A 19,795-nucleotide genomic window follows, 5' to 3' on the forward strand; every position below is an offset into this window, starting at 1 on the left:
TAAACAGCAGCATTGCAACAATCGCTGGTGTAGTCACAAGACTGTGGTACCTTAAAGGAAAACAAATAGCTATAAATCTGTCATATGACATAGTGACAAGTGTCCATGACTGCACAGATCCAAAGACATAGACAAAGAACAAATAACTTAAGCAAGCCTCATAGACAATGTATCTGTTGTCAAACAAAAACGTGTCTAAGAGTTTTGGGATGAGAGCAGTGCTGCCACACAAATCTGTAAAAGCCAAGTTGAACACAATCAAGTACTTTGGAGTATGAAGAGTCTTCACCAGGTAAATCACTGAGAGGAGAAAGACATTCCCAAGAACAGTCATGATGTAGACAAAACACAAGAAGACGTAGTAATACTTAGCATGAGGGACGTTGGAAAACCCACTGATATAAAATTGTGCAGGGCGAACAAAGGTGTTATTTAATATTCTGCTGGATTTCTCCTCTAGGTCCATTACGAATATCTGTTTCCCTACATGGAAAAAGAGCAAAAAACAGTGTTTGTATTAAAAGACAATGAAGTTGCTTGATAAAAATTGATGTAGTCAAACTCACCTCAGACACTATCAAGTGTGCAGTGCACCAAAGTGAATTGGGACCTGAGAGACTGTTATTTATGTTTAACCTAATCCACTGTGAGGCACAAGAAATGCAGGCAGCTGTGTCACATGACCATGAAGTAGACAATGATATGCTTCAGCTTCTGTCTCGCGGTTTATGTCATCATTCAGCTGATGCAACTGACTGTGTGAATTATTGTCACCGGAATACTCAAATGCCCAAATGTCAAACTAAAATGATGTAGTGAATGTATTTTACATCCCAAAGGTCATCTTTAATGCGATATCATAATGTTCTGTAAAAGCCCTTTTTCTGGCCATTATTTAACACCACAACTCTGAAAGAAAGAGTGAGATTGTTAACACAATTCAAAATCAATGATCATGATTTTGTAAACACCTTTATAAATTTAATGCTTGTATATATGCGTTTAGTGTTAAGAAGTTATGAAAAACAATAATTCTACTGAAATGTGTCATTATACCAAGATTTGTCATTCAACACACACATAAAGCACGTGTCTAGGATGGCCTTATTTCATCGAAGTAATATCATTAAAATAAGGAACATCTTGTTTCAGAGTGATGCCGAAAAACTAGTCCATGCATTTGTAACTTCCAGGCTGGACTGTTGGAGCTCCTTATTATCAGGATGTCCCAATAACTCTCTTTGAAACCTCCAGCTAATACAGAATGCTGCAGCCAAAGTTCTGACAGGAACCAATAAGAGAGATCATATTTCTTCCGTATTAGCGTCTTCTTGTGGCTCCCAGAGTTTCCAGAAGCAGAATGGGAGGCAGAACCTTCAGTTATCAGGCCCCTCTTTTGTGGAATCAGCTCCCAGTTTGGGTTCAGAAGGCAGACACCCTCTTTACTTTTAAGATTAGGCCTAAAGCTTTCCTCTTTGATAAAACTTAGTTAGGGCTGCTAAGGAGATGGCGGCACGCATGGACGCAGCGGCTCCTTCAGGAAACAGCAAGAGTGAAAGTTTTGAGTGTCTTGCCTATCCCAGATGTTCATGCCGCAAAACCTACAGCCAAGAGACTTTGCTGAACACGAGGGCAATGAACTTTGCTAAAATTGTGGCGCCCGAGAGAGAAGGAAGCACAAACGATATGAATGTAAACAAAGGGGGAGGAAGAGAGCCGGGATCCATGCTAGGCTAAAAGATAACCCCTCCAGACAGCAGGACCATCGCTCCTACTCTCCAATGTCCTCTCCCTCGACAACAAGCTGGACGAGCTACATTTGCTGAGAGAAACCCACAAAGAGCGGATAGACTGCTGTGTGTTTTGTCATTCCGCACCGGTACTACCCCGTACAGGGGTACTGGTCCAGCTCTCCGTTACTAGGGCTAAGTTCTGACTGCCTACAGGCCCTTGACCTAATAGGATTCTCATGGAACTGCTTAAGCTGGTGTCGAGGAAACTCGCCTAGCTTCTAACTGCCTTAATCCAGACGCCTACCCCGCTTCTTCTAATAGGTGACCCCACTAAGTAGCCTCAATAGTCGAATCACCCACCAGACACGCCTGTCAGTGGCAGCTTTCCTCTGAAGGGAACGAGCACTTGGTAAGTTGCTAGGATTGATTTAGAGGTTTGGCATTACTAACCCCAGGGATATGTTTAAATACTCTATTTCACTCTTGACTTAGAATAACCATTAAGAACCTTTAAAAGATGTTATGCACACAATAGTCTAACTTTTTACCACCATCGGATACTTGAAGTGTTTCAATAAACTTTTTTAGTCAGTATTGTCTTTGAATGCAGGATTATATTTTTATTGCAAATCTTTAGCATGGGCCAAGGATCAGCATTTTGATTATTCACACATAATTGATCATTCATTTGATTTAAACTTGATTAACCTAAAAATAATAAGAAAATAATAGTCTGTGCTCCTTTAAACTACAATCAATCACAAAAATACTTAATTTGAAGAGAGAGAGAGAGCCTAACAGCCTGGCCAGTACTGATCAACTCAGCTCTGTCCTGTCCTGAGCCAAGATAGACACCCTACCAGCAGAGCAGCTACCCTGTACAGGGCACCGATGTGCAGGTGACGTCCTCCAGTCAGGGGGAGACGAGGAGTCGCAACTCCGATTTAGAACTGCAGTCTGTTTGGATTTCCGTTGGACGACGAGGCGAAGATGTTTCTTCAGGCAGAACACAGAAAGGGGTTCTGCCGCTCCTCTTCAGATGTGTTGCAGTCTTGTTGCAGCTCCTTCCTTGCGCACACAGTCAACTGAGAAGTGTTCTAAGAACTCTAAGTGCTCCCGATGCGTCCCTCAGTCTTCTATGCAGGTTGACGTCCAGCTGTGCTCTCTGTCATCCCCGGGCGATCTCTCTGTCTGTGACTTTTATACTTTTTCTACAGCTCTCTCTCCCATAAACACAGTGTTCGATTACTAATAATACACACTTGCTGATACACACTATCAGTACACATGAAAGACACACATACCTTGCTACACACACAGTCATAAGGTGTTGCACTTTTTAGTGTAACACTCTTTCTCCATTTTTGGTGACCGGAACGAACATAGAATGGCAAGCACAGGAAGTCTAAGAGCCATCTGTTTACAAAAAGACAAACCTCTGTTTATCCAAAAGAGGAACATGGCTACTTTAGCAATGAGCTCAGCTTGCTAACCTCCGGTGACTAACAGCTTATCACGAGTTGTCCTGCCTCACCCTGCTTTTAAGGACACTGCCCTTATATACACATCTGTCCCTGCATTTGAACTCTTCTGGAAACTTTCCCTAACTCTTACTAATAGAATTTATCAGCTTAACTCTAACACTACTGATTATCTGGTTATATATGGCTTGATTAAGAATCATTACTTTAAACACTCAATCATCACATTTGCAGTACAGCACATAATACTTCAAATCATTCAAGTCTTTTATATTGCTTATAGCAGGGCCAGAGTTCTTTGTTAGTGGCTGTGTCTGGGATCTCAAAACCTGACTCCACTTGACAGTTTGCTTTTACAGAAACATGGCTCCATGACAACATCCAGACAGCCATACAGCTGGAGGAGATGACATTGTTCCTGGCAGACAGACAGACAGGCTTTGAACTTTTCCAGAGCCGCTGCAGGAGCAGGACTCTGAACATTGTCAGGGACTCCTCACACCCTCTCCAAAAACTGTCTGAACTGCTGCCATCAGGCCAATGTTTGCGGAGCACTAAAAGAATGAACCTCCAGACTGATCAACAGCTTCTTTCCACAAGCTGTCAGAATGCCGAACTGCTTGTTTGTACTACTGTTGTATATACAGCAAAATGACACACTTGATTTGATAAGGATCGCCTGACGCCCCCCTCAGTTATTCTGTTGTAGACTCCCATGATGCACTGAGCACCTCTCCCCTCTCTCTGTTTCTTCCATACAGTTATACACTACCATAACATGGAACTAACTTTGTCTTTGCCTGAAGTTCTGTGTTTGTTCTCTCTGCGGGTGTCTCTGGATCTGGAGCTATACGTCTCTGATCTGCAGTCACTGGCCTTGCCGACCTCCATGATGTCCATTGTTCTCTTTGTATTGTCAGTCTGTTCTCCATCAGTTACCCTGCCATACCCACCCCAACCTCTTCCTGCTATCCCCCACCCCCCTCATTCCCACTCTCACCCCAACCGGTCGAGGTAGATAGCCATCATCCCTGAGCCTGGTTCTGTCTGAGGTTGCTTTTTTTTTTTTTATCCTCCGTTTTAAGGGAGTGAGGTGGGGGTTGGTTCCTTCCCACTGTAGCTGACTGCTTGCTTATACGTAATCCAAAGGAACTTTAGATTGTTAGGTTCTCTGTTTAAAATGTGTAAAGTCTTCACCTTACTATATGAGATGACATATGAATTGGTTCTATTTAAATAAAATTGAATTGAAAATTTACTTGAAAATAAGTGAAGCAATGTTTAGCACAACCAAAAAGAAGAAGATGCAAATCTATACCGTACAACTGTTTTGTACTCTGCTCCTTTTGTCATGATCTTGTTTTTGTCAGTGTCGTTTTTCCTTTGCTAACCCATTAATTCTTGTATTGTCCTCAGTGTATTACTCCTAGCTCTTCTTACCCTGTCGTACTCAGTTTTGGTTGTCTTTAATTCTGTCAATTAGCTCAGCTGGTAATTAGTGTATTGTGTTTTTCCATTAGATTCTTAGCACTGTGCGTTTAGCACCATGTCTTTAACATTTGTTGCTTGCCTCCTGTGAGTTTTTGTGTTCAAGGTTTTCAGTGTTCCGTGTCCTTAGTCTTTAGTTTGCTTGTTGCTCACTCTTCCTGGGTGGTTTAAGTTCACCTGGTGTTTTTTTTTTTATACCAGCACACAGTGTTCATCTTGTAATTTCATCATTGTAAATAAACACCATCTTCACTAAGTCTCCTCAGCCTCATTTGTGTGGACTCTCCTTTCAGTAAAACTGTAACAATCGCCTGTGTTTTATCTCCAATTTAGTTTACTACGTATCTGTCGCCCTGTTTCTTCCTAAGTTCTTAACCAGTTCGTTCTGTTGAAGTGTCATGTTTGCTACCCTTGTGTTCACCTGGTGGATTCTCCTTGTGTTCTTAACCTGCATCTGGCCTGTGTATTTTGTTTTTGTACCCCTATTTGTCTTACAAATTACCAGCCTGCCTACCTGTTTGCTTACCACCTGTACACCTGCCTGTCTGTTCAGCCCTCCGTGTCTTCATGTTTGTTTGTTTTTATTCTGTTCCTTTGGATTTCTTTCCATTCTTAAGGATGATTTTTTTCTAGATCACTGATTTGTTTGTTCTCATGTCTACCTTGTTTAAGTACGTTTTTGATTTAAGTCACCATTGTGTTCTTACAACCTGCCGACCATTTTAGTGTCTTGGGCCCTTACCTGAACACTCCCTGACTCATGGCTTCATTCAGACATACACATGCAACATTGACCCAGGACAGTGATGGAGAGAGTAATAGTGTATGGCACAAGTAATATCTGACATACATGTGAGACTGGACAGTAGCATATTAGGTGGTAGGAGCTGCTGATAAGTAAAAGATAAAACAAGACCTATAATTGACATGGTGTATTTTTCTTCACTTCAGACAGGTGAGCTGTGGCTCACTAAGGGACAGCTTAAAAGCAACAGTTAGTTTATTCATCAGGTAGCAGCGGGCCTTAGACTGAGTCCTGAGCTCCATCACAGCAGTTGATTTAATGTAAAATTATTACTCAGTAACTCCAGTAAAAAAAACTTTCTGTCATATCAAGTTTTCCTTTTTGCACAATTTTTTCGGTTTCAGAGGCTCATAGTAACTGCCAAAACCTTAGTGCTCGTGGAATATGCCTGCCTATCCGACAGCATCTGACTGCAAGCGGTTCTGACAAGTGGTGTGCTGAAGTACTATGCAAATATGGAAATGTTATTGTAGCTCTGAACTAGTAAGACTTCTTTCAAAAATTGTACAGTAAAGTAACCTGGTATTATGTGATCAGAATCTGCTGCTTTTTTCAGTTCTGCTATTAAAAGATAAAATCTAATTTAGCAATAAAACATTGCAATGAATTAGCTCCATTTAATGTAACAAAACTATGTGGCATGACATTCAAAATACAAAAATGTTTTAACAGATTTGTGAGGAACACATGTGCTATATCCTGTCACAATTAAAATAAACCATTTGGTACAAATGATTTAAGTAATTTCTTTATTGTCATCAAAATATTGACCTGCATACAAAATGGTGTACTTTTCTAAAAGGTAGTAATTAGATGTGTCTTGGGTAGAAAAGTGTGATCATTTTTGCATTTTTGGAGAACAGATGTCTTGTCACACACCTTATAAAGGATTTATGCTTACAGTGTAGAAAAACATCAAAAATGAGAGTAAAAATACAAAACACTGAATAATAGCATATGGTATAGTATGGACAAGAGTATGACCTGTGTAGCTGTCTGGGTCTTAAAAGTATTTCTTAAAGACTCATATTTTCCTCCTCATTCGACAACCAACTACACACAATAACTCTGCATCGAATATCTGAAGAACAGAAGGTAATTCTGCAATAATGATGAAACTCTAAATCTGTTTTAATACCATCACAGTGAGATGCACAACCAATCAAACTACTAACAATAAGAAAGAAGCACACTGCTGTCACTGTAAAACATGAGAATGATTTAAAAACAGGATGTGAACAAATTACTTAGACTATTTGGAATGAATGATTAAATTACTGATTTTACATGTTCATAAGTACATCTGTATGTAATTGCAGCTTTCAGTTAAATAATGTGTTTGTTTTTTGTTATCACATTGAAAGCTTTGCTTTGTTAGCTGTTGTAGGCTGGTAATTACATTTTCAGTTACATACCAACATTCACACTTAAAATAGAAATGTACACATCACAGTGATTTACTTGCCTTCCTTTTACATTACTTTTATATGAGATACAACTCAAAAGCCCAGCAGCAATAATAAAAAACAACAACAGCAAAAAAAAAAACATGTTTGTCTGTTCATATAGTTTTCTAAAATAAGACAAAACAAACACAAAATTGACATTTAGCATGTTGGCTTTTCTGCTATTACTTTTTAAAATTTTGGGGGACGGAAATAATAGTTTGTAAATGAATTTTGCATGTTTGTTGTAAAGATAGCTACATACACATACAGTAAATGTTACATTCACCTTATCAAAGTACTTTTATACTTAAATTATATTAATTTATACTAATTCTGATTGTATAATGGAATTGAACAATATCCCAAATTATAACTTTATAGTGGATGTTATTACTGCACAGTACAAAGTTGAAGGCTAAATATGTTTTACATTCTTTGCTGTAGTTTTGGATCGCCCTCTGACTTTCAACAACTTTTTCAAGGATTCTTTGATTTCATGTGTCTGCAGAACATATATGATCGGGTTCAACATAGGAGGGATGACAGTGGTCAAAGACAGGTTTATGATTCTAGCATTTGGATGTATTTTGCTCCCAATGCTATTTACCAGTATAACAGGAAAAAAATAGATTGCCACTAATGAAAGGTGGCCTGTACAAGTTTTAAAAGACTTCATTCTTTCCCGGAATGTGGAAATTTTTGATAAAGCGTAACCAATAAAGCAGTAACTTGCCACAATAAAAATTAACGGAAACCAAAGAATAACAATTGGTAAAATACCTCCAATAGCTAGACTAGGAGTAATATCATTGCAGGCAAGCCGGAATATAGGTCCATGATCACAGAAATAGCTGTTAATCACCACAGATCTACAGAAAGAAAGCCTGGTGATAAGGCCAGTTGCAGTGAGTGTACTAGTAATGATAAAGAGCCACAAAAAAGCAATTAAACGCAACATGCCCTTGTGGGTCACCTTCACTTGGTAGTGCAGTGGATAGAGGATAGCTATCAGTCTGTCATAGGAGAGAGCAACCAGATTAAGAGCCTGCATCGAAATTAAAGTGAAGCAGAAAAACATGAATGTCAAGCAGTCGTTGTAGGAAATATAACGATGGTCAAACAGAAAGATGTCAAGAATCTTTGGCACCAAAGCAGAGCTACTTAACAAATCTACAAATGCTAGGTTGAAAACTACAATATATTTAGGACTTCTCAGTGCATAATCCAACATTATTATGACCATGACTACTGTGTTTCCCACAAATGAAAGAACGTAAATGAAAAAGAGAAAGACAAAGTAATAACCAATATTAGGTACTCCAATAAAACCACCTATTACAAAATATGCAGGACGTACAAAGGTGATGTTCTTTCCGAGAGCAGAGTTGAACAATTCCATTTGCAGATCTTTTGTTAAGCGTTCACTATACTCATGTCCTGTCCACTCTTGTTACGCGCTGTTTAGTGAAGACTGGCAAGAAAGGCAAGCAGTGCTACTCTGTTTTCTGTTACTTATAGCAATTGGCTGTCTATGCATCCAACTGCGGGACACACACTTGGATACTGGGTGGCATGAGAAGAATACGTCATCCTCAAGGCCATAATGTTACAGCAAAGGGCTGATTACCTAACTTAGGGCTCTGTACAAGGAAATTACTGTACAATCACTTTTTTAAAATTTTATTTTGGAAAACCTATATGTAGCAAAGTAATCTAAGCTCAAAGGTCCACTTACTACATCTCCAAAGCTTTCAATTAGTCTATGTACATACACTGGATAATCGTAACTTGTTCATTTGTTAATAGAAATAAACTAAACTTTTAACTGCCCACAAAAAAATATCTTACTTTGTGGACAATATTCACATTTAAGTTTTCCTTTTTTACTCTATTTACTCCAAATATAAAAACAATCAATAAAAAAAATATATATACTTTTTGAATGCAGCTTTTATCACATATACCTAAAGACTCATGTTCTGTGAGAGCTTTAAGTCTTTATTTTCTTTGTTTTGTATTGTATAGTGATATCTGTAACAGCAGCTGTTTAAGTTTAATACAAAAACAAAACTACTGAGCAACTTGATATAAGGATTTTTCAATTTCACGTTGTGGTCACAATAAAAGTAAATGTGTCATTGTTATGTTGATTTCCTGATGATTGTAAATAACTTTTTCACCAATTGATTTCTTGTGTTTCAATTAAGTAATACATATAATTCAGAAGGAAAAGACACCAGACAGAAAAATGATTGAAGTGTTGGTATTTTGATATTTGTTTGTTTTACATCTAGGTTAATTTATTTAACAGTGGATGAAACTTGTTACTTCACTTGTTAAACATAAACTATGCATGTTTTAAAGACCTTGAGTTGACTCCCTATTGAAGTATGGACACTTGAATTAAAGTATAGCCAATCCATAGGTAACTTAACAAGATAAAACTTGAGGAAAAAGAAACAAGTGACGAGGAAAATGGTCACTGCACACAAGCCAGTAGATCTGGTCATGGTCACAAAAATAGCTGTTCACAACCACAGGTTTACAATAGGAAAGTCTTGTCAGAAGGCCAACTGCAATTAGGCAAACAGTAATGACAAAAACTCAGAAAAAGGTAATCAAAGACAGCATGGACCTGTGGGTCACCTTCACGTGATAGTGGTAATAGTGATCAGCCTGTCATAGCAGAGAACAACCAGATTTAGAGCCTGCATCGAAAGGCAAGTGTAGCAGAAAATGGTTGAACAGAAAGATATCGAGAAGCTTCGGCACCAGTGCAGAGTTTCCTAATAGGTCAACAAGTGCTAGGTTAAAAACTGCAATATATTTTGGAGTTTTCAGATTGCGATCCGACAATATTACAGCCATTACAGCTGTGTTTCCTAGCACTGAAACAATATATACAAAAAAGAGAAAGACATAGTAATACTGTCATGGTTTTGTTTAAGCTTCTGGCCCACATGCAGAGAATCCCTCAGTAGAAATGGAGTCAGAAAAATCGTCTTTATTACAAAGATTGGAAATGTGCAATGATGAGATTGATCCGGGCTATGATGTCTACATGGGGAACCGGGAGCTGGGAGATGAGAAGTGGAACCACCAAGGAGAGGTGAGCGGATTCCGAGGTCGTGGGTTTGTGGACAGCTGGGGCAGACAGGTCGCACGGAGGTCAATGTAATAGAGTGACGGAGAGAAGAAGGAGCATTTACCAGTCATGACCAGATGATCCAGGAAGCGACGGAGAGACTCGGGTTTAGCGCAGGTAAGTTCGTGGGGAACCATATGCGAGGAATGGGTTGAAACCTTCAGAGGAGAGACACAATTACTCTGAAGCTCAGGAAGTAACACAAGGAAAACTCGAGAGGAGGCTTGAAGTTACCACATAGTTTAACACTCAGGCTCCGAGTTACTGGCAACCAGTAATGAGCCTGATGAATCGTAGGTGTGTGGAACCACACCTGACGTAGACGGCAAAGAAGCCTCAAAGTCAGAGTTGAGAGAAGGATCAAGGATGGCAGAATGGGGCACCAAAGAATGGTCCTTCGGACCGTAGCCTTCCCAGTCGATGAGATACTGGTACCCGCGACCCCGCCGACAAGAGGCCATAATCCGTCGGACGTTGTAAGCCGAGTGCCCGTCAATGTCCCGGGCGGGTTAAGGGGCCTCAGAAGGAGGGTGCAAAGTAATGGAGAGCTGCGATGGTGTTGGTCCAGATCTGTTTACAACGGTGGATGTGGTGGTTGACTGAAGTAACTGAGATTTCCTTTTCATCAGACGGAAAGAGTGGTGGTTGATAGCCTACGGAAACTTCAAATGGAGAAAGAGCAGTTGCAGATGAAATATGTGAACTATGCGCATACTCAACCCATGGTAGGTACTGGTTCCAGTCTGAGGGGTTCGTGGAGGTCAGACAACGAAGGGTGGCTTCAAGTTCTTGATTAAGTCTTTCTGTCTGACCATTGAACAGTGGGTGGTAACTAGAAGTGAGACAGACTTTAGCACCGAAGGCAGCACAAGAATGTTTCCAAACCTGGGAGATGAACTGGGGACCACGGTCAGACAGAATTTCAAGGGGGATACCATGAAGATGGAAGACGTGTTTTATGAGGAGTTTGGCTGTCTGGAGAGCTGAAGGCAGTTTTCTGAGGGAGACCAGGTGACATGCTTTGGAAAATCAATTGATTATTATGAAAATTGTGGTCATACCTTGAGAGATGGGTAGTCCAGTTAAAAAAGTCTATGGCTATATGTGACCAGGGGCATTTGGGTATGGCGAGGGGCTGAAGCAAACCGGCAGGGGGCTGATTGGTAGGCTTGTTTCTGGCGCAGATGGGACATGCTTGAACATATTCTCGGACATCTGTGTGTAATGATGGCCACCAGAATTTGTGAGTGATAAGAGCTATGGTGTGACTGGAACTGGGGTGACAGGAAAACTTTGAAGAATGGAACTAATGTATTAATCTGGAATGGACGGAAGACGGGATGTAGATGGTGTTCTGAGGAGGTGGTCTGGGGTCAGGTTCTTTCAGTTGTGCTCATGTGACGATTTCTTCGATCTCTCAGGTGACTGATCCGATGGTGTAACTGGGAGGTAGGATCGTGGCTGATTCCTGCTTGTCATCATCATCTGGGGAGAACTGGCAGGACAGAGCATCTGGCTTAATATTTTTGGATCCTGGACGGTAGGAAATGGACAGGTTAAATAGGAAGAAAAACAGAGACCGACGGGATTGTCTGGGATTTAGGCGTTTAGCAGACTGGAGATAAGACAGGTTTTTATGATCTGTCCAAACCAGCATGGGATGTTCAGTACCCTCCAGCCAATGCCGCCACTCCTCAAGGGCCAGTTTAATGGCAAGGAGCTCCCGGTCCCCCACGTTGTAGTTGCGTTCAGGTGGGGTGAGTCTGTGGGAGAAGAAGACACACAGATGGAGCTTCTTATCGGGCTCAGAGCGTTGGGATAGTACAGCTCCGACCCCCGTGTCTGAAGCATCTACTTCCAGAATGAACTGCTAATGGGGTCGGGGTGTAAGATGGGTGCTTGGGAGAACATTTTTTCTTTAGTTTTAGAAAAGCTGCTTCGGCATCTGGAGTCCAGGTGAAAGGTGTATTGGTAGTGCTGTTAGTGGAGCGGCGATTTGACTGTAGTTTCTGATGAAGCGTCTGTAAAAGTTGGCGAAACCCAGGAATCGTTGAAGCCGTTTTCTTGTCTAGGGTGTGGTCCATTCAACGACTGCTTTGACTTTTATGGAGTCCGTACACACCTGCCCACCCTCGAGGATGTATCCAAGGAGTGTGACAGATGGTTTGTGGAATTTGCATTTTTCAGCCTTCACATACAGTTACCTAGTAGGCGTTGCAGAGCGAGGCGGACATGGCGTTCATCGTCAGTGATGGTCTTGGAGAAGATGAGTATATCGTCAAGATAAACAGACATGAAGATGTTTAGGTAGTCACGGACCACACCAGCAACACAGCCCAAACCCCTTTTTCTGACAAATACTTAATGTGCTCATTGCCAACAAATCCACTAATTATGAAATATGCATGATGCATAATAGTGATATTTTTACCAAGAGCAGAGTTGAACAAGTCCATTGTTAACTTCTGTCAAACCGATGCTTTCCAAGCACTGCTAATTCAGACAGCATCACTACATACCAGTGCTGGATTCTGTTATGTAGGCTATGGTGAGCTCCTCGCTCTCTCTCTCGTTCTCTCATGAAATTATTGCTTTTACACAATCTATTGACAGGATTTTGGCGCATTTGTCTTTCCTGACTTGTTCAAGTTATTAATTTGCTACTTCAGATCTGCACTGAACTCTTTAGACCTACTCCTTTTTTGTAGACTTTGTGACTGAGTCTGATGAGTGTATCAAATAGCCGTAATTAAACTGGCTTTGAGAAGCCAACAGCTTGTGAATATTGTCCAGGTTTTAAAAGTCTTCATTAATTCTTAAAATGTGCCTGCTCAAGTTAAAGCATAGCAATATACTGTATCGATAACTAAACAAAATTACTGTAAGATTAAGCTACAGAATAAAATCTGGCAACACATAATTAATGACAAAGCTGCATGTATAGTCATTGCGTACAAGCCAGTGTATAGAAACATCAAGTCTTAATCTCATTTTGTGGTTAAAAAAAAAAAAAAAAACTCCCTCTAGGTAAAACACTAAACACTTGGGCAGGTCTTCTTTGCTCATATGACAAATTTTGAAATAAGAACATACAGGTCAATCCCACCAAGAAAACGTAAAATCCACATAATCTACGCTTTCTGTTGCTTTTTCCGAATTAAATTCTTTAGAAAAATTCATTATGTCCATCATCATTCTTTCTTTATTGTCATCAAAATATTAACATGCATACAAAGTTGTGTTCTTAGCTAAAATGTAATAATTAGATGTGTCTTGGGTAGAAAAGTGTGATCATTTTTTTTGCATTTTTAGAGAACAGATGTCTTGTCACACACCTTTTAAAGGATTTATATAATAGCATATGTTATAGCATGGACAAGAGTATGACCTGTGTAGCTGTCTGGGTCTTAAAAGTATTTCTTAAAGACTCATGTTTTCCTCCTCATTCGACAACCAACCACACACAATAACTCTGCATCGAATATCTGAAGAACAGAAGGTAATTCTACAATAATGATGAAACTCTAAATCTGTTTTAATACCATCACAGTGATATGCACAACCAATCAAACTATTAACAATAAGAAAGAAACACACTGCTGCCACTGTAAAACATGAGAATGATTTAAAAACAGGATGTGAACAAATTACTTAGACTATTTGGAATGAATTATTAAATTAATGATTTTACATGTTCATAAGTACATCTGTATGTAATTGCAGCTTTCAGTTAAATATGGTTTTTGTTATACTGAAAGCTTTGCTTTGTTAGCTGTTGTAGGCTGGTAATTACATTTTCAGTTACATACCAACATTCACACTTAAAATGGAAATGTACACATCACAGTGATTTGCTTGCCTTCCTTTTACATTACCTTTATATGAGATACAACTCAAAAGCACAGCAGCAATACAAAATAACATGTTTATCTGTTCATATGATTTTCTAAAATGAGACAAAACCAACAAACAAACACAAGACGTTTAGCATGCTGGCTTTTCTGCTGTTGCTTTTCAAATTTTGGGGGGACAGAATCAACAGTTTGTAAATGAATTTTGCAAGATGCACTGAGGTATTTTTCTTGATACGTTTGTTGTAAAGATAGCTACATACATATGTTTGTTCATGTGTATGTTTTTTATTTACATTATACATTTTACATGTATTACTGAACAATATCCCAAATTATTACTTTACAGTGGATGTTACTGCACAGTACAAAGTTGAAGGCTAAATATGTTTTACATTCTTTGCTGTAGTTTTGGATCGCCCTCTGANACTTGAATTAAAGCATAGCCAATCCATAGGTAACTTAACAAGATAAAACTTGAGGAAAAAGAAACAAGTGACGAGGAAAATGGTCAGTGCACGCAAGCAAGTGGATCTGGTCATGGTCACTACAAACTTAAAGAGTGAAAGCCTTGTAAGAATGCCAACTGCAAAGAGAACAGCAGTTATTGTAAAGACCCACAAAGAGACAATCAAAGTAAACATGAACCTGTGGGTCACCTTCACATGATAGTGAAATATGACAACCACCAGTCTAAGGTGCATCCCCGACAGACTACAGCCCCTGCTACTGGTGGGTGGCTGTGCAGCATTTTAAATGTAGCAGTTAATTTGTGTTATACATTTATAGAATATTAATAATTAAATTAACTTATTGCTATTACTGTTGCTGACTAGTGACGATCGGAACCTTTTTATCATTTAAGCGACTAATCGCGCCCATCTCAAGTTTTGTAAAGAGATATCATGGGGGAGACGATGAACAAAAATCTTGGACATCAATTCAACTTTATTTTTTTATGATTATAATGGCAAATAAATTGAACTTGATAAAAATAATCACAGTACATAAAGTTTCATACCAAAGAGAGCCAAAAGCCACCACGAACCACAATCAGATCACATTTTTCAAGTTGTCCAATGTTTTTGGTTGATGACTGAACACCTGCAAAAGTATTGCCATCAGCCACTGTGAGCAAGCTAAAACCCCAGGGTGAGATGGTGGAAAAGGTACACAACGTGATGCCTGAGTACAAAGTCAAGGAGCTGCTCCCTAGCAAGCCTGTAGACTGTTTGCCTGGTTTCAATATAAGGTGGAAGTATGAAAAAAATGCAATGTTTTCTTAAGTTGAAAACACCTTTCAGAAAAAATGCACAGAAAATGCACACCTGCCAGAAAAGAGACACAAAAAAAGTAATTCACATTTTTTAAGACATCTGTTTAAACTGTGTGCTACCATTACTTTTAACTATCACAAGGACAAAGATGGTTCTGTGCATTACCTTGACAGCTGCTCATACAACTATTGTAACAGATTTGTTGTACATCCTTCATCCTTTCTATCAAAACATTACCACTTTCCTTTGAAAACACTATTAATCGTTTTATTTTAATGCTCATTGCAAAACATGCGCCCAGTTTTTGAATTTGTTACATTATAATTGCTGGATTGCTTCATACTTAGTTACAAAATAAATAAATAAATAAACATGTTCGATGTTAGAAAGGACAGTTCTACCATTTACATTCATTAGTTTACTGCTAATGAAACACTAAAAATGACAGTGTATTGCAAAATTTTTGAGTTTCAGTAACTTTTTCACAGATTCTTTGATTTCTCGTGTCTGCAGGACATATATAAATGGGTTCAACATGGAAGGAAAGATAGAGGTCAGAGACAGGTTTAAAATTCTGGCATTTGGGTGTATTTTTTCCATCAAGGTAAACGTAATTAACAGTGGGATAAAGTACATCGCCACCAATGAGAGATGAGCTGTACAGGTTTTAAAAGCCTTAAGTCCTTGTGGAAATGTGGCTACTTTAGCCAAAGTATAGACAATATATACATAACTTAACAAGATAACAGCTAAAGGAAGCCAGAAAATAAGAACTGGGAACAAGAAGCTAATGACATAATTGGAAAAATTGTCATTGCACGCAAGTCGGTATATCTGGCCATGATCGCAAAAAAAGCTGTTAATAACTACGGACTCACAGAAGGAAAGTCTTGTTAGAAGACCAACTGTAATAAGAACAGCAATTATTGCAAAAACCCAGAAAGAGGCAATCAAAGAAAACATAAACCTGTGGGTCACCTTCACTTGATAGTGCAGAGGAAATATGATGGCCACCATTCTGTCATAGGACAGAGCAATCAGATTAAATGACTGCATTGAAAGACAGGTGTAGCAGAAAAAAAGGAACGTCAAGCAGTCACTGTAAGGGATGTGGTGATGCTTAAACAGAAAAATGTCAAGAATTTTTGGCACTAGTGCCGAGTTCCCAAACAGATCCACAAATGCCAGGTTAAAAACTGCTACATATTTTGGAGTTCTCAGATTTTGATCCAAGCATATGACAGCCATCACAGTTGTGTTTCCCAGCACGGAAACAATATAAACAAAAAAGAGAAAGACATAGTAATGTTCTATGTTTGGGATTCCAGATAAACCACTGATTATGAAAAATGCAGGATGCACAAAGGTGATATTTTTTCCAAGAGCCGAGTTAAATAGCTCCATTGTGAAACTATCCACACAGCACAGCAATTTCCTTCAAATTCGCTTTCTTTGCATCACCATCGGCACTGTGTTGTCTTGTGTAGGTGGAGGAAGAAGCTGTTCTCGTTTTGGTGACAGAGCTGTCAACCTTTAACTGTTTTTCTAGAGGGAGTTCCCAGAAGATTTAGTCCTCCTGTATATCTGACAAACAAGGTTTTTCTGTGTGTCTGTTGATTGTAAGCCACTAATTATCAAGTTTATTTTATTCCATCTAACTAATTGCAGTTATGAATGCCACAAATCAAAGCACCTATAAGGCATTTTTGGATATTTAATTCTGAATTGGGGTGCACGACCTCTCAGTTAGTTTGTTGTTGAAAGTATCTTTACCGAATTGGAACCCCTCAACATCAATCCTATTTTTTGTTATTAAAAACAACTTGTTAGGCGTGGTAGTCCACAAGCATGTGCCACCATAAATTACAGAAGAGGTAAGACACTATGGTTTCACCGTGTAGTACAAAGTAAGGAACTATTACTACTGCTGCCATTGTTGCTGTGGTATCCAATCCTAAAGTGGTTTCATTCATTTGAACTGCAAAGCTTTGTGCTTTCAGACAATCACTCTGACAGGTTTGATACCGTTCGAAATACAACAGCAGAATTTTCAGTCTGTCGTTATTCAGACCGATGAATAGCAATGGTTTAAAATAAGTTTCAGTTCAATTAGGCTGGCGTGCAACTGTGATGTTGTGGTTCATTCTCACAGCTCTCATGCTGTTGTTTCGGCATGCAGGAGGCACCACATCAACCAACAACGTTAGGTCAACCTGAATGAAACGCACCAGTGGTTCCTCCAGAAGCAGCACCTTGACAGTCAACTGAAGTTTGTTGTTGATCCCATGGACAAAGAAAAGGCCTTCTGGAGGAAAGTTCTGTGGTCAAATGAAACAAAGATTTTGCTATTTGATCACAAGGACCAGAGACATATTTGGAAGAGAGAAGGGAAGGCCGTTCAGCCCAAGTGTACCATACTTACTGTTAAGCATGGCGGTGATGGTATTATGCTCTTGGGCTGTTTTGGTGCCAGTGAAACTAGTGCTTGACACACAGTAAATTAAATAATAAAGAAGGAGGATTACCACAGCATTCTTCAGGACAACCCCAAATCATCAGCCAGAAGGCTGGTCTTGGATGCAGTTGGATATTCCAACAAAACAATGACTTCAAACACACATCAAAAGTGGTACAGANACAACCCCAAATCATCAGCCAGAAGGCTGGTCTTGGATGCAGTTGGATATTCCAACAAAACAATGACTTCAAACACACATCAAAAGTGGTACAGAAATGATTAAATCAGTCTAAAATGAAGGTCTTAGACTGGCCTCCCTCAAGTCTTGACTTAACCCCATCAAGAACTTGTGGACTGTGTAAAAGAAACACATTTGTGAAAGAAAGCCAATGAATTTAGTTCAACTGCACCAATTCTTTTAAGAGGAGAGGTCAAACACACCACCAGGAACTTGCCAGAAGTTTGTGGGTGGCTACTAAAAGCATGTAGTTGAGGTGAAAATAGCCAAGAAGTAAATATTGGCATTGCTGTACGCGTATTTTGATCAAGCAGATTTTGTCATATTTGAAGAAACCCAAATGCATGAGTGCTTTTTGTGACAAAGATGCATGTATCTCAATGATTCCATTACAGAAAATTAAGAATTTGTCAACAGGAAATAATAGTAAATGTGAATATTGGGGTGAAATACATTTCTACTAAGGAAAGATGAGCTGTACTGTCAGAAAGTAGGAAGTCGTCCCTTAAAGGTGGTGGTACTGTCATAACCCCTGCCTCTGCCCCTGATGTGTGTGTGTGTGTGTGAGTGTGAGTGTGTGTGTGAGTGTGTGTGTGAGTGTGTGTGTGAGTGTGTGTGTGAGTGTGTGTGTCTGTCTGTCTGTCTGTCTGTCTGTCTGTCTGTCTGTCTGTCTGTCTGTCTGTCTGTCTGTGTGTGTGTGACTGATATGCACCCTAATCAGCAGCCAACAAGTGTGGACACCTGTGTCTGTCTGGGTGTGTGTTCCCTAGTAAACCATGACATTCACAGGCTCTACAGGCCTTTATTAATTCTTAAACTGTGGCTGCTTAAGCAAAAGTATAGTAATAAATAGGTAATGAGACAAGATGCTTGCAAGACGAAGCCAAAGAATAAAAGCTCCTAGCACAATACCAGTGACAAATCTACTTGTATAGTCATTATGTAGAAACCACCACATAGAAACATCAAGTCACTCAAAATAAACATGTCAAAACACCACGGCAGGTTTTTTTGGGTTTTTTATACAAATTTTGAAATTAGAACATACACAAACAGCCTGATAACAAATTCATGTTTGCAGTTTTTCTTTGCATTCATCACACAGGCAGAAATGTACAATTTGACTATGAAAGTGTCAGTCATGTGGAGTAGAGTCGACTGATGTGTAGGATGACTGTTACATGTCAGAAATGTCTTTTAAAGCATGTTTGATTTAAAGGGTCATTCTAAAAATGTAAATGCTACTTTGAATTCATGACTAGTTTTACTGTAAATAGATAATTACAAAACAAAATATACACAGATGGTCATTTCATTGATACTTACTTGACCATAATTTTGGATTGCTTCTCGATTTTTAACAATTTTTTTAGCGACGCTTTAATTTCTTGTGTCTGCAGAACATATATGATTGGATTCAACATGGGAGGAAAGATCGAGGTCAGAGACAGGTTTATGATCCTGGCATTTGGATGTATATTTGATCCCATAGAAAATGTGGTTAATAATGGGATGAAATAGATTGCCACTAATGAAAGATGACCTGTGCAGGTTTTAAAGGCCTTCACTCTTCCCTGAAATGTGGCTACTTTAGATAATGCATAGGCAATATATGAATAACTAAACAAGATAAATATCAGTGGAAACCAGACAATGAGAATGACTAGCAAGCTACTAACGACTCCGTTAACAGTGTTGTCATTGCATGCAAGCCGGTATATCTGGCCATGGTCACAAAAATAGCTGTTAACAACCACAGATTTACAAAAGGAAAGTCTTGTCAGAAGGCCAACTGCAATTAGGCAAACAATTATGACAAAAACCCAGAAAAAGGTAATCAAAGACAGCATGGACCTGTGGGTCACCTTCAC

The 19,795-nt window shown here is 39.2% G+C and overlaps 3 protein-coding genes across 3 annotated transcripts in view; all 3 read right to left on the reverse strand.

The window, feature by feature from the left end:
- Positions 1 to 428: 428 nt before the first annotated feature.
- LOC103354105 (olfactory receptor 4D10-like) lies at positions 429 to 7,631 on the reverse strand. The gene is made up of 3 exons (XM_008277376.1): positions 7,429 to 7,631; positions 4,168 to 4,287; positions 429 to 483 (listed from the first exon to the last, which is right to left on the reverse strand). Exons 1-3 carry the CDS (start codon positions 7,629 to 7,631, stop codon positions 429 to 431), a joined length of 378 nt encoding a protein of 125 aa, XP_008275598.1.
- A 6,700-nt stretch (positions 7,632 to 14,331) lies between these two features.
- Positions 14,332 to 16,632, reverse strand: LOC103354083 (olfactory receptor 1-like). The gene is made up of 2 exons (XM_008277336.1): positions 15,690 to 16,632; positions 14,332 to 14,372 (listed from the first exon to the last, which is right to left on the reverse strand). The coding sequence occupies exons 1-2, from the start codon at positions 16,630 to 16,632 to the stop codon at positions 14,332 to 14,334; spliced, it is 984 nt and encodes a 327-aa protein (XP_008275558.1).
- A 2,614-nt stretch (positions 16,633 to 19,246) lies between these two features.
- The window catches only part of LOC103354106 (olfactory receptor 146-like), a 13,643-nt gene continuing 13,094 nt past the window's right edge, over positions 19,247 to 19,795 (reverse strand). The window contains exon 2 of the mRNA XM_008277377.1: positions 19,247 to 19,789. Within this exon, the coding sequence (XP_008275599.1) occupies positions 19,247 to 19,789 (543 nt within the window). The remainder of the gene's footprint in view (positions 19,790 to 19,795) is intronic.

Source organism: Stegastes partitus, unplaced genomic scaffold (genome assembly GCF_000690725.1).
Source record: "Stegastes partitus isolate 25-593 unplaced genomic scaffold, Stegastes_partitus-1.0.2 Scaffold96, whole genome shotgun sequence".
NCBI lineage: Eukaryota > Metazoa > Chordata > Actinopteri > Pomacentridae > Stegastes > Stegastes partitus.

Excerpts from the sequence above, each read along its gene's own strand:
- LOC103354105 (XM_008277376.1), bottom strand. The coding sequence starts at position 7,631 with ATGAAGTCTTTTAAAACTTGTACAGGCCACCTTTCATTAGTGGCAATC. Across the intron at positions 4,288-7,428 it reads ATCAAAGAATCCTTGAAAAA|GATAAAAAAAAAAAAAGCAA; the intron begins GTTGTTGAAAGT and ends CTTAAAACGGAG. Across the intron at positions 484-4,167 it reads GATAGCAGGAAGAGGTTGGG|GGAAACAGATATTCGTAATG; the intron begins GTGGGTATGGCA and ends TTTTCCATGTAG.
- LOC103354083 (XM_008277336.1), bottom strand. The coding sequence starts at position 16,632 with ATGGAGCTATTTAACTCGGCTCTTGGAAAAAATATCACCTTTGTGCAT.